Here is a 12336-nt window from a genome sequence, read left to right as displayed (position 1 = left end):
CTCTTTTTGTCCAATCTGAGACAATTTGCATTCATTTGTTTAAGGTGAGGCAGAAGGTTGGGGAGACTTTAAAAACGGTTGAGTGTGCCTTATTGTGAAAACTTATTTGAGATAGAAATAAAAGTTAACTGTTAAATGGTAAAAATACACAAGAGGTGGGGGTTTAAAACTGGAAGGAAATCATGTCTATTTTTGTCTTCATCTAACAAGTCCCCAGTTCCTGTGTAGAATTTTTCTAAAACTAAATGTTTTTCTATTTAAATAATAGCAATTATTGAAAGTAATTAAGAGGAAGTTGAGCCTTGTTTCTGACAGAGAAGGAGAAGGGAAGGAAACGATTCCCTCAGCACACAGTCTGTGGGTCTCACCAAATGCTGGTGAGGCAAGAGGTCACCCGGACACGGGATGGGAGCCACTCTGCAAAAGTTTGGCAGTTCCTCTCAAAACCAAAAGGTACACTCACTCACCATATGACCCAAGAATGACAGTCCTGGGTGTTTATCTCTGATGACTTATTTTCATCTGGAAGCTGGTACACAAACATTCATTGCAACTTCACTCATAATATCCAGGTGTCCTTCAGTGGGTGACTAGTCAAACTTAACTGTGGTCCCCCTAACCATGGACACAGCTCAGCAGCAAAAAGGAACAAGTTATCAACATGAGCAGCTGCTGAGACGAATCAGGGAAATTCCAGCTGAAAAAAGCCAACCTCAGAAGACTATATACCACATGGTTTCATTTATGTAACCTTTATGAGATGACATGATCATAGATTAGGACTAGGGAGGGGAGCGGGGAGGGAGGGGAGGGTGTGATTACCAGAGGGCAGCAGGAGAAGCTTTGTGGTAATAGTAACATCCTGATTGCGGTTCTTCGTGAGCCTGCACAGAGCGCCCCGCCCCGTACACTCACACGCGCGCATACATGCCTGGTGAGACCTGAACGAGCTCTGCGGGCGCACCAGCGCTGCAGTGACTGCGGCGGTGCCTGGAGCCCTTTGAATTATGGTTTCTCTGGGTCATGTGCCCAGGAGGGAGTCGCTGGGTCATACAGTAGTTCTATTTTTGGTTTTCTTAAGGGACCTCCGTACAGTTTTCCATAGTGCCTGCACCAATTCCCATTCCCTTTCTTCGACACCCTCTCCAGCATTTATTGTTTGTAGATTTCTTGATGAGGGCCATTTTGACTGGTGTGAGGTAGTTCTGATTTGCATTGCTCTAATAATGAGCGATGCTGAACATCTTTTTTATGTGCCTCTTGGCCATCTATATGTCTTCTTTGGAGAAATGGCTATTCAGGTCTTCCGCTCACTGTTTCATTGGGCTGTTAGTTTGATATTGAGCTGTATGAGCTGTTTGTATATTTTGAAAATTAATCTCTTGTCAGTTGCTTCCAGGGGTTAAAACTGCACTTCTAATGCAGGGGCATGGGTTTGATCTCTGGTAGGGGAAATAAGATCCTGAACGCCTGCCGTGCAATGCAATGGAAAAAAAAAAAAAAAAGGATTTTAATTTATTCTTAGTCTTAATTATTTATGTTGAATGAAAAATGTTCTCAATCTTAAAAATAAGTAGCGATTGCCAGAATTTTCCGTAACTCATATTAAATTTTATCGTTTTCTCTTTTAACATTTTTGTATTAAAGAGACTCTCCCTTCTACCAGAGAGGTTTGTCCTGGTTTTCCTTCTTCCCAGCAGCCCTGGGCTTTTTCAGTCATTAACACCTTACTGTCTTTTATTACTTATCAGCTCTGTTAAATGGACTTAGTTGTGGAATAAGTTGAAATTGTTCCTGAAATGAACCTGATGGATTTTTTATATTTGATACATTTTGTGCTACCCTTATGCCCCATTAAAACATATAACTGAGAATTGATTATACCATCTTTGCTGGTAATGGGATTTTTTTTGTTGTTTTGAGAAATTATCCATCTGAAATTGATAGTGGAGGCTAGAATGGAAGTTGCAGTCAGATAAAGCTTGAGCAATGACCTGGAGTTGAAATCAAAGGAGACACGGGCCTGGGCTGATAATGGAATTAATCGATTACTCCTGACTCCTGGGAGAAAAACGGCAGCATCTTTTAATGTTTTGGGTTTTTTTTTTTTTTTTTCTTTTTAGTCTTTAGGCTAGTTGTTGAAGTTCTTAAATCTTTGTCAGGTTTTCCCCAGTATAATAAATGACATCTTAGATGTGAATAAGCGGTCATTTTTCCTTCAGAAAATGTCCTATGATTTATGTCTTCCAATAGTCATTCCCCCAAATTCAGGTGATATTAAACCTCCAGATTTGAAATACTCCCTGTGTCCGTCATCATTTCTCCACTCCCAAATGTAGTTGTTTCTTGGCAAAAGCTGAACTGATGATTCTAGAACAAACAGCACAATCAGAACACATTTGCTCAGGCATTAGCTGGGGGTGAATCCTTAGCTGCTGAGCAGGACAGTGATCTTTAGTATCTGCCGTGTGCTTTCGTCATGACTGTCCTGAGTGCAGAGCTGGTGTAGAGTAAATGTACTTAGTTCTCAGTGAATCTGGCTTAGAATTCAGCCCTGAGATGCAAGAGGGGCTCTGAAATAAAGTGGGAAATGACGAAGGGAGCTTGGGGCTGTTTCAAATAACTAGGAACATGTCTTAAAACAGCGATTATTTTCCTTTAAGTCATTTTAAGTTTGCTAATCCAACCATCCCCTACCTTTTGCGAGGGCTGGAACGTGATTAGATTTCATTCCAGCATAGAAGACTTAAGATGAAAACTGCAGGATGTATCGTGCAGAAACATGAGAGAATCGAACTTTTGAGGCAGAAGTCTTGAGAAGAAAGTTTTCAAGTTATGTAATTATATATCTATAGAAAATCTTAAGATAAAAAAGATACTCTTTAATGAAAACCCCTTTGATGATTTCTGCATTGATCTTTGTTTCTGAGCTGCCTATTTTGGAAATTTTTTTTAAGAGTTATTGAACTTTGTTTGAAGTGTTTTAAGCATACTTAATCTATTCGGGGGTTGACTTATTCTAATGCACTTGGCAGTCCTCAAGCATTTGAGCAGATGGGGTGACGGCTGAAGCGAAACAAGTGAAAAGACATCCTCTCGAATTCCCTTTCCCTCTCACAAGTGCACTCTCAATTCCTTGCACATTTAACTAAGGGTACTGATAGGTGACTTGTTCTGAAGAGTCTGCACAGGGCTGAGCGCACTGGGGTGAGTCCACGAGTACAGGACGCTGTGCTCATCCAGGCTCTGGTGATGTTTCCTATCCTGTCCTTTTCCCAATAGTAACACTGGTCATAATATTAGCCATCAGCTGCTGGTGAATACTGTGTGCCTGGTGGTTCTCGTGTGGCCTCCTATTTAATCCTGCCAACACCCATATGAAATAAGTTTCTCTCTCCCTGAGGCCCAGCAAGGCTCAGTCAGTCGTAGCTGGTATTAGACATCCTTGCTTGGATTTCTTGGGAAGCAGAGCCTGAGATGAGGATTTTGCTGCAAGTGGTTTGTTTGGGAGGTGATCCAGGGACGTAGGGGTGAGGGGCCAGGAGGAAATGTCAACAGAGGGATGCGTTGCTGGCCACCACTGCAGCCCCACCAAGATCCCGGTGACGTGTTCAGAATGCCTCCGGAGTTGCCCACCCAGCAGCTGGGAGGTGGGACACAGATGCCCTGACTGCTGCCTCCATTCCCGGGAGCTCCTGGGCTAGGCCGGTTTATAGGTCCCGTGGGCTTGAGAATTGGAAACACGTGAGATGAACCTTGAGTGACGATCTCGTGGGTGTTCAGATGAGCTCACAGAGAAACCAGAGGTGGGCTAAAGGGGGTTCGTGTGATGTGCAGAAGCATCTGCCAAAAGGGGAAGGGCCCGAGCCAGCCCCATGCTCTTTGCAAACCATCTCCCTGTGGGGAGAGAGGCGCGTGTCAAGGTGACAGGTAAATTCCGGGGGTGTGCAGTGACTGTCGGTGAGGAGACTGCCCATCGTCGCCTTTCCCTGTGAGTACAGCCGTCAGGAAGATTTACCTTCCTGTTAGCACTGGTTCGCATTCTTTGCATATATGAAGATCAGGATACAAAAATATCCAGAGAATTCTAAATGTTGACGATGGTAACTGATTAGGGGTTAAAAATATACAGCATTATCAAGTTTTCATAGTCTCTGCATAGAGGATCATGGAGCTATGACATAGAGTGTTGAGTATTTATGGAGGGAATGATTAAGGTCCATCCTGTGGGGCCTCGGAGACCACTGTTCACTGCAAATTCTGGTCTTGCTTTTTGGTTAAAATCACTTGGTAACACCATGTAGACTTTCTTAAAGAGTTTTAATTTTTTTATATAACTGACATATAACATTGTAGGAGTTGAAGGTGTACATCATGCTGATTTGACACATTTGTGTTGCACCACGAGGACCAGTGTGGAGTCCGCTCACACCTCCATCCTGCTCAGATGAGTTAGCACAAGGCTCTGCAAGCTTAGCCCACTCAGCCAAGGGGCTGGTTCACGGCCAGGCGCTCTTCTCGCAGACCCCGGTGGCCACGCGCTTGCTGTGACCCTGCTTGCTGGGCATCTCCTGTGTGCCGGGCCAAGCTGGGTGGAGGTCAAGGCAGATGTGCGGGTGGCCACATCAACGAGATTGACCATGCAATTGGGTATTTATATCCGTTCCCGAACGCTGACCCAGATCTCTCTGCCTCCTCAGCTGAACTTGATGCAGAGCACTCCCAGAAGGTCCTGGAGATGGAGCAGACCCAGCAGCTGAAGCTGAAGGAGCGGCAGAAGTTTTTTGAGGAAGCCTTCCAGCAGGACATGGAGCAGTACCTCTCCACGGGCTACCTGCAGATAGCGGAGAGGCGAGGCAAGTCAGGGAGCCCCCTAGAGGGGGTGCACGTGGGGTGCTGCCCCCAGAGTGGGGCTGGGGTGAGACCTCAGGGGTCTCTTGTTACTACCCCAGAACTCAAAAGTGGGTGCTACCTGCCATTTTTGTCTTGCTGCTGTTTTTGCCTCACCAGGTAGTTCTAGGCTTTCATTGAAGGTAAAATTTGGGATATGTTTTTTTTTTTAAAAAAAGCAACAAGAGACAAACAGTAGCCATAAATCTGTAGCACAGACTAATCCCTATTACCATTTGAAAGTAAGTGAAAGTGAAGTCACTCAGTCTGTCTGACTCTTTGTGACCCCATGGACTATAGCCTATCAGGCGCCTCCGTCCATGGGATTTTCCAGGCAAGAATCCTGGAGTGGGTTGCCATTTCCTTCTCCAGGGGATCTTCCCGACCCAGGGATCAAACACAGGTCTCCTGCATTGCAGGCAGACGGTTTACCATCTGAGCCACCAGGGAAGCCATTTGAGGGTGATGTTTTTGTGTGTATCTAATCTTCCTTCATGCTGCATGGGGATCCTTCCCCAACATTATCAAAAAACCTTTGCAAGAGTTTAAGAGTGGCATCTGCACAGTCAGGATGTAGCCTGACAGTTTCCTAATTGGACATTTAAGACCCTTGGCCTCTGTAAGGGGCTTCTCTGATAGCTCAGTTGGTATAGAATCCATCTGCCATGAAGTCACTCAGTCGTGTGCAACTCTCTGCGACCCCGTGGACTGTAGCCCACCAAGCTCCTTCATCCATGGGATTCTTCAGGCAAGAATACTGGAGTAGGTTGCCATTTACTTCTCCATGCAGGAGACCCTGGTTCAATTCCTGGGTCCTGAAGATCTGCTGGAGACGAGATAGACTACTCACTCCAGTATTCTTGGGCTTCCTGGTGGCTCAGCTGGTAAAGAATCTGCCTGCAATGTGGGAGACTTGGGTTCAATCCCTGGGTTAGAAAGATCCCCAGTAGAAGAGAACGGCTAAAAAAACCCAAACCAACCGGTGCTGTGCTGTACATACAGATGTGCGAATGCTCATGTCTGTGGAGGGGCCGGCTCCAGAGCAGCGCCAGTGTGGAGAGGTGTCCTGGGCTTCCTGGCCTTCCGAACCCCTTGCAAACCCCTGTGCATGTGTGTGTGCCAAGTTACTTCACTCGTGTCCACTCTTTGCAACCCCGTGGACTGTAGCCCACCAGGCTCCTCTAGGTCCATGGAACTCTCCAGGCAAGAATACTGGAGGGTTGCCATGCCCTCCTCCAGGAGATCTTCCCGACCCAGGGATCAAACCCGTGTCTCTCATGTCTCCTCCACTGGCAGGCGATTGTTTGCCACTGGTGCCACCGGGGAAGCCCCGCTCCCTCCCAGATGCCTCTGTGCTCAGCCTTCCTCTTCTTGCCTGGCCCTGGTCTCCATACCTTGCCCCTTCATTGAAGCCCCGTAATTAATGTTACCCTCACTCTGGTCCCTGTCATTCAACTCTCTGTGCCCCTGCAGGAGAGGTTAAAGAAATCAAAGAATGAGGGAGGAAAAGCATGTAGAGAAGACACTAAGGTGTGAATGTGTCAGAGGCACTGAAGGCTGTGGTGTGGACACGGTGCTTTTAAATTGAGGTCAGCAGTGCCGTTTGTGTGCTGATGGGTTAACTGAGCTGTGCCAGGTCTTAGTTGCGGCACGTGGGATCTAGTTCCTTGACCAGGATCAAACCCAGGCCTCCTGCACTAGGAACGCGGTCTTCAGCCACTGTGTCACCAGGGAAGCCCCAGCAGTGCAGATCAAGTGTGGCCTCTTCGTCTCCTCTGTCCGCCTGCCGAGTCCCACCGTTATCTTCATCTGTTCCCTGTGGCGTGTCCTCAGGGTCGGGCATGGGTTAGGGACGCCACCCTGGTCTGCTTGGGCTGCTGTGCCACCACCTCAGACTGGCACCTTAGCACAAATGTCTCTCTCGCACCATTCTGGAGCTTACTTGGTTACGGTGAGGGCTCTGGGGTCTCTCCTCAGGAGGGCAGTGATTCCCATCCCGAGGGCCCCACCCTCAGGACTTCATCTCAAATAATCACCTCCCCGCAAGGTGTGTGTGGGAAAGTCACTGAGTCGTGTCTGACTCTTTGCGACCCCATGGACTGCAGCCCACCAGGCTCCTCTGTCCATGGAATTCTCCAGGCCAGAGTACTGGAGTGGGTAGCCATTCCCTTCTCCAGGGGATCTTCCCAACCCAGGGATCGAACCCAGGTCTCCTGCATTGCAGGCAGGTTCTTTACCAGCTGAGCCACCTCCCAAGGGGGTTAGGGCACGCATTCAGTCCATAAGGGACAAACACCACAGATCTGAGTATCATGAGACAGCAGGCCACGAAGGGAGGGGAGGGGAGCTGCGAAGAGAACAGCAGCTGCGCTCTGCCACATAGCTGAGCTCAGCACTTTCAGGGCGCCTGCAGCAGCAGCAGAGAACTTGAAAGTGCCTGTCAGGAGCGCACGTCTTGGGTCCACAGCTTGTAACCCGCTTCTTTAGGATATGTCACTAGGAAAGTGGTTACCTGGTCATATGGCAAGCATCTGTCTAACTGTGGTGGGTGCTGTCACAGTGCTCGCCAGGATACCCACGGCAGCTCACGCTCGCCCAGCGTGCACGCCCGCCACTCCACAGCTCTGTCAACCGTTGTGTCAGACACTTCAACTTCTGCCACTCTTTTGGTTTTAACATGCACTTCCTTGACTGTCCATCTTTCTACGGGTTGGTTGTCTCCCTAGAGTCTTACCAGACTTTCCCGATTATATCTGTGGCTATTCCAGTGTGGCCTTTGCAAAATGCGTTTATTCTTAATGTGACCAGCTGAGCCCACTTTGGTTTAGGAAGCCCTTCCCTCCATGTTATAAGAACATTATGCTGTTTTATTCCAAAAGTTCAACTGTTTTCCATTTTCCATTTGGTGCCTCAAGCCACCGCCAGCTGGTTCGTGTCCGTGGGGAAGGAAGGCTCTCCCTGCAGTTCACAGCAGCAACTGCCTGCGCACCGTTCTCTGTTCCACTCTGTTCCTGAGGCCTCAGTACATTCCTGAGTGTTTCTGAGGCCCTCTTCGGTTCCACTTTTCCACTTATCTGGCCTGTGTTGGGTGTAACTTCTGACACTGTCAGGGACCCATTCTTTCCTGACGAAGAGCTCAACTATTTTTCTCTTACGGTTCTAGAGGTTTGCTTTCCTTTTGTGTTTCTGATGGATTTGTTTAGATTCTGTCTAATCTTCAGACCCACATGCTTTTCAGTCTTTGCAGACCTTGGGGTCAGGTTTGCATTTTGCAGCCCTCAGGCTGTTAACTTGTGCCTTTACTCTTTCTTATTGGTAAACTGTACACAGAATAGTCTCTAAATTTTGGTAATAGTCCTGAGTTTTTAAAATTTTTTTCCATCAAGATTTGACTTGTGAAGTTGTTTAGAAGTGTTTTTTAAATACTAAATTTTATTGTGGCTGGAAAAGGGGGTTTCTTCTTTGATTCAAGACTGACACTGTGTTCTTTTAGAGTATTTTCCTACATGTTTTGTGTGTAGTTAAGAACAAGATTCTAGGTGACAGGCATGGGGATCTGTAAGTGTACGTTTCAGACGACTTGTAAATTGGCCTGTTCAGATGTTTCCTATTAATATCCATTTTGGGTTGCTTAATTATCAGAGGTACATTAAACCTTCCTTTCCCCCTCAATTATGATGGACTCCTTACATTTTCCTTGTCGTGCTTCCATATTTTACTTTCAAAATAAAACCGCAAAATATATAGTCACACAGAAATTTTGATTTACCTTACTGGTGAATTGAATTTAAAATAATTATTAAATGCTATGCTTTACCCCAATATTGCTTTTCTTTCCTCTTAAATCTATTTTGATAGTAATACAGCCATATCAGCTTTCTCCTTTAATTATTTGCTTGCTGACTTCCTGTTTTTCCTTACATTTGAAATGTTTCTAATATTTTGAGTGTCTCCTATGAGCAGAATGTAACTAGACTTTTATCACTAATAAGAAACATTTTCCATCTTCAGCAAACTAGAAAGCACCAAATGAGATGGTGATGAAGCCGGGCAGGCAGTGACCACAGCAAATGTTAAATCAACCAATTTGCCACAGAACAGATTATAAAATTGGCTTCATTACTGCCTTATTTGGTGCTTTCTACTTTCCTGAAAATGTTTCCTATGCTTTTCAGTCCCGTTTTTTTTTCCCCCCTCCCCTTTGTAAGAGGATGGCCAGAGAGAGAAAAAAGGGAGACTGTGCTTTCAAAACTGAAGGAAAAAAGCCCAGAGCCATCAAGGCCTCCCCAGCCCCAGAGAGGACCTGTGTGCCCCTTCCCCTTCCAGCAGTCCCCCCGTCTCTCCAGGAGGCAGCCCCAAGGGGAGCAGGCTCGACCTGTGTCGGCAGGTCGCCTGCCGGGCCAGCCTTGCAGGAACCCTTGGATGGCACCGCCCAGTGTGCCCATTAAGTGGCTGTGACTTCTAGCAGCCAAGGGTGGGGCTGGGCGCTGACGGGAGGTGCCACCTGGCTCTACCACCTGGGGTGTCTGTCTCCACTGTCCCAGGGGTCACCCCCCCCAACCTTTCACCTGTGCCAGCGCTGTGCCACAGGCCCTGAGACAGCAGATTCCTACCTTCCCACGGGACGAAGCTCTCACCTCGTGCCCTGTCCCATCGGCATCATCCAGTCCTTCAATCTGGTTGGAGTAAAGGCCCCGAGTTAGCTATCATTTTATTCAGAGCTTTATGTTTACTCACTTAAGATGCGGTCCTCGCTCAACGTGCCTCCCTCCTGGGCCCCCAGACCCCCGCTGGTCCGGCCTCTCCGGAGAGCAGGCTCAGGGGGCATTTCACACATCTCTTAGTTTGAGAGATGGTCTTTAGTTCATCTCTTTGAACTTATCATTCCACTGTCTTCTGCTTCCTGCTGTTGAGAAGCTGCCAGCACCTCCTCATCTTTCCTAATCTGCCTTTTCTCTTTGATGTTCATCGTTTCACTGCAGTTCAGGTGAGGGTTTATCTACCTTGCTTGGAATGTGTTTTGCTCCTAAGTCTGGGATGTCAGATCTTGCAGCAAGTCTAGATCATCAGCGTCTTACAATACTCACCCCCACAGTCTCCACTCGCATTTTGAACTGTGAAACTTCCGCACTTTTTCATACTTCCACTTGTTTATTTCTTTGCTATGTAGTGGAGAACTTATTGTCTTCTAGTTTACTAGCAAAACTTTTAACTTGTGCCACAGTGATTTTTCCTATTTGGAAAAATCCTGTCTGGCTCTTTTCAAATGCCTGTCATGATTTCTGACACTGTGTTCCTTATCTGATTCTAATCTTTAAGATAATTAAAGCCATTTAGATTCTTGGGGAAAGATTTTAATAATCTTTGTTTCTGCTGACCCTCACTCAGGGATGTGTGTGCTGGAAGTTCTAGACTGGACTGGATTTTGTGTTGAGTTTATATTCCTGTTGAGACCCAGGTTAAAGATGTGTCCACATCCAGAAATTTGTATCTCCTTGTGACAGGTACCATCTACTTAAGCTACCTGGCTCGTAGTTTTCTGGATCGCAGAACTCCAGACACACCCCTGGACACACCCCTGACCAGGCTCAGACTCCTTGCCCTGTAGCGTCTTTATGCTGGTGGGCTGAGTTTTTTTTCCTAGTTGGTGCTTTTATCGCTGGAAGCTCTTTCCAACTCGCCAGCTTGCGGCAGACCCAACCTTGATCAGTTGTTAAGATGGAAGACCTGAGAAATGTTGTAAGGGCAGGGAAGATGCCAAATGGAACTGTAATAAAGTTAGAGGTGACCACCGTCAGGGGTGTCTGGCAGGAATGTCAGCCTCTTTTGAGTTGCAATTGTTTACTGCAGAAAGGGTTGCCTTCAGCACATGCAGGCACATGGCTGGGGATGAAAAGAGGATCTGCTGTGGAAGGTCTAAGAGGTAACAGTAACCATGGTTAAGCTAGGATGGATTTAAACACCACCAAACTGGGACATCAATAATACATTCCTCCAAAATCAATTTTTAACATAGAAGTAGAAGGTATTTTACACCCAGAAAACACAACATGCTAATACCTAATGCAGTGGGAGTTCACCCGGGGCAAAGCCTAACCTCCTCTCGTGCCGGTCCCTGCAGAGCCCATGGGCAGCATGTCGTCCATGGAGGTGAACGTGGACATGCTGGAGCAGATGGATCTGATGGATATCTCTGACCAGGAGGCCCTGGATGTCTTCCTGAATTCTGGTGGCGAGGAGAACACCCTGCTGTCCCCTATCTCAGGTAGGGATGAAAAGCCTGCATAGACACAGTCACTCTCACCACCGTGATTTCCCTCTGGCTCACTCAGACACTGTGCGCCCAGCTGTCCCCATTCCCCGCACAGTCTGGCGTCACAGACGTGGACACATGACGCACTGGCGGCTGCAGTCACTAATTTCTCAAAGATTCTCAGTGCTTTTCCCAGATACCTTCAGCAAACAGGGAGTTTTTCTTAAAATTTCATTTTCCCCTGTCTCCAAAGTTAACCTGAGTTGGGTTTGCGTGGTTAGGCACTAGATTTTGGGGAGGGGAGGTCTGTGTGGCACCCCGCCCTCCCCGTTCAGCAGGTGGTATTCGATGCTGGGGGCAAGGCCAAGGTGTGTGTTTAGCCGTGAGCTTACGTTTTAAAAACTAGAGGTGATCCTGCAGGCACATTCTCTCCATTTAATAACTTACCAGAACCTCACGTTCGTTTAGATCTGTACTGATGCTCCGGCACTATACCTGGCCTCACGGTAAATTTCAGACCATTCCTCCTGGGTGGGTGGGCTTGGAGGCTGTCATCACGGAGAACGTGTTTCTTCCATGCTCCGAAAGATGGGAAGGCCAGCCCCTTACAGCACTGCCTCCTACCTGGTGGTCCCACACCACGGGCTCCACGTCCTCAGTCAGGCCAGGGGGCTTCCCCTTGACCTGTGTTTCCAACAGAGCAGCTCCTTCCCCCCCTCCCCAGCGTCAGGAAAGGACTCCCATCATCCGTGTGAGGGTCTGGTTCCTGTAAGAGGCTCCACAAGCGTTTTTCTTCTAAGGTCCATTTCCTTGAAATTAGTTCAGAGGCTATAAAGAGGTAAACCCAGCTTGTCACGGTTATGAGGAATGCGAGTCACACCTCAGAGCTTGCCACTGGGTCTTGAGCGTGGTGTGCCACTGGAGGCTGTGGGAAGGGTTCGGGGTCTTTCCACCGGCCACAGGTGGCGGAAGGGTCAGCTGGAGCACCAGGTGGCCTTGGGGAGCCACCGAGCTCTACATGTGCTTCCTGCATGTTGCAGGAAGAGAACTTCCGCCCCCTGGACTAGCTGCAAGTTCAAACGCTCGTGGTCGCCAGCAATGCTGAGATGCAGGACTTCCATGACAGGCTCTCCTCTGCTCTCTCCCCAGGGCCTGAGGCAAGCCCCGGTCAGGATGAGATCGGAAGAGCACAC

At 47.7% G+C, this 12336-nt stretch overlaps 1 protein-coding gene across 1 annotated transcript in view; it reads left to right on the top strand.

The window, feature by feature from the left end:
- Window positions 1-12336, top strand: part of DTNBP1 (dystrobrevin binding protein 1) — a 113314-nt gene that overhangs the window by 100535 nt on the left and 443 nt on the right. Inside the window, exons 8-10 of the mRNA XM_010848795.1 lie at window positions 4701-4856; window positions 11012-11155; window positions 12293-12324. Of these exons, the coding sequence (XP_010847097.1) occupies window positions 4701-4856; window positions 11012-11155; window positions 12293-12324 (332 nt within the window). The remainder of the gene's footprint in view (window positions 1-4700; window positions 4857-11011; window positions 11156-12292; window positions 12325-12336) is intronic.

The sequence above is a fragment of the Bison bison genome, unplaced genomic scaffold, assembly GCF_000754665.1.
Source record: "Bison bison bison isolate TAMUID 2011002044 unplaced genomic scaffold, Bison_UMD1.0 scf7180017864274, whole genome shotgun sequence".
NCBI lineage: Eukaryota > Metazoa > Chordata > Mammalia > Artiodactyla > Bovidae > Bison > Bison bison.
The sequence above is the reverse complement of the archived record's forward strand: the minus strand, read 5'-3'. Positions and strand labels throughout refer to the sequence as shown.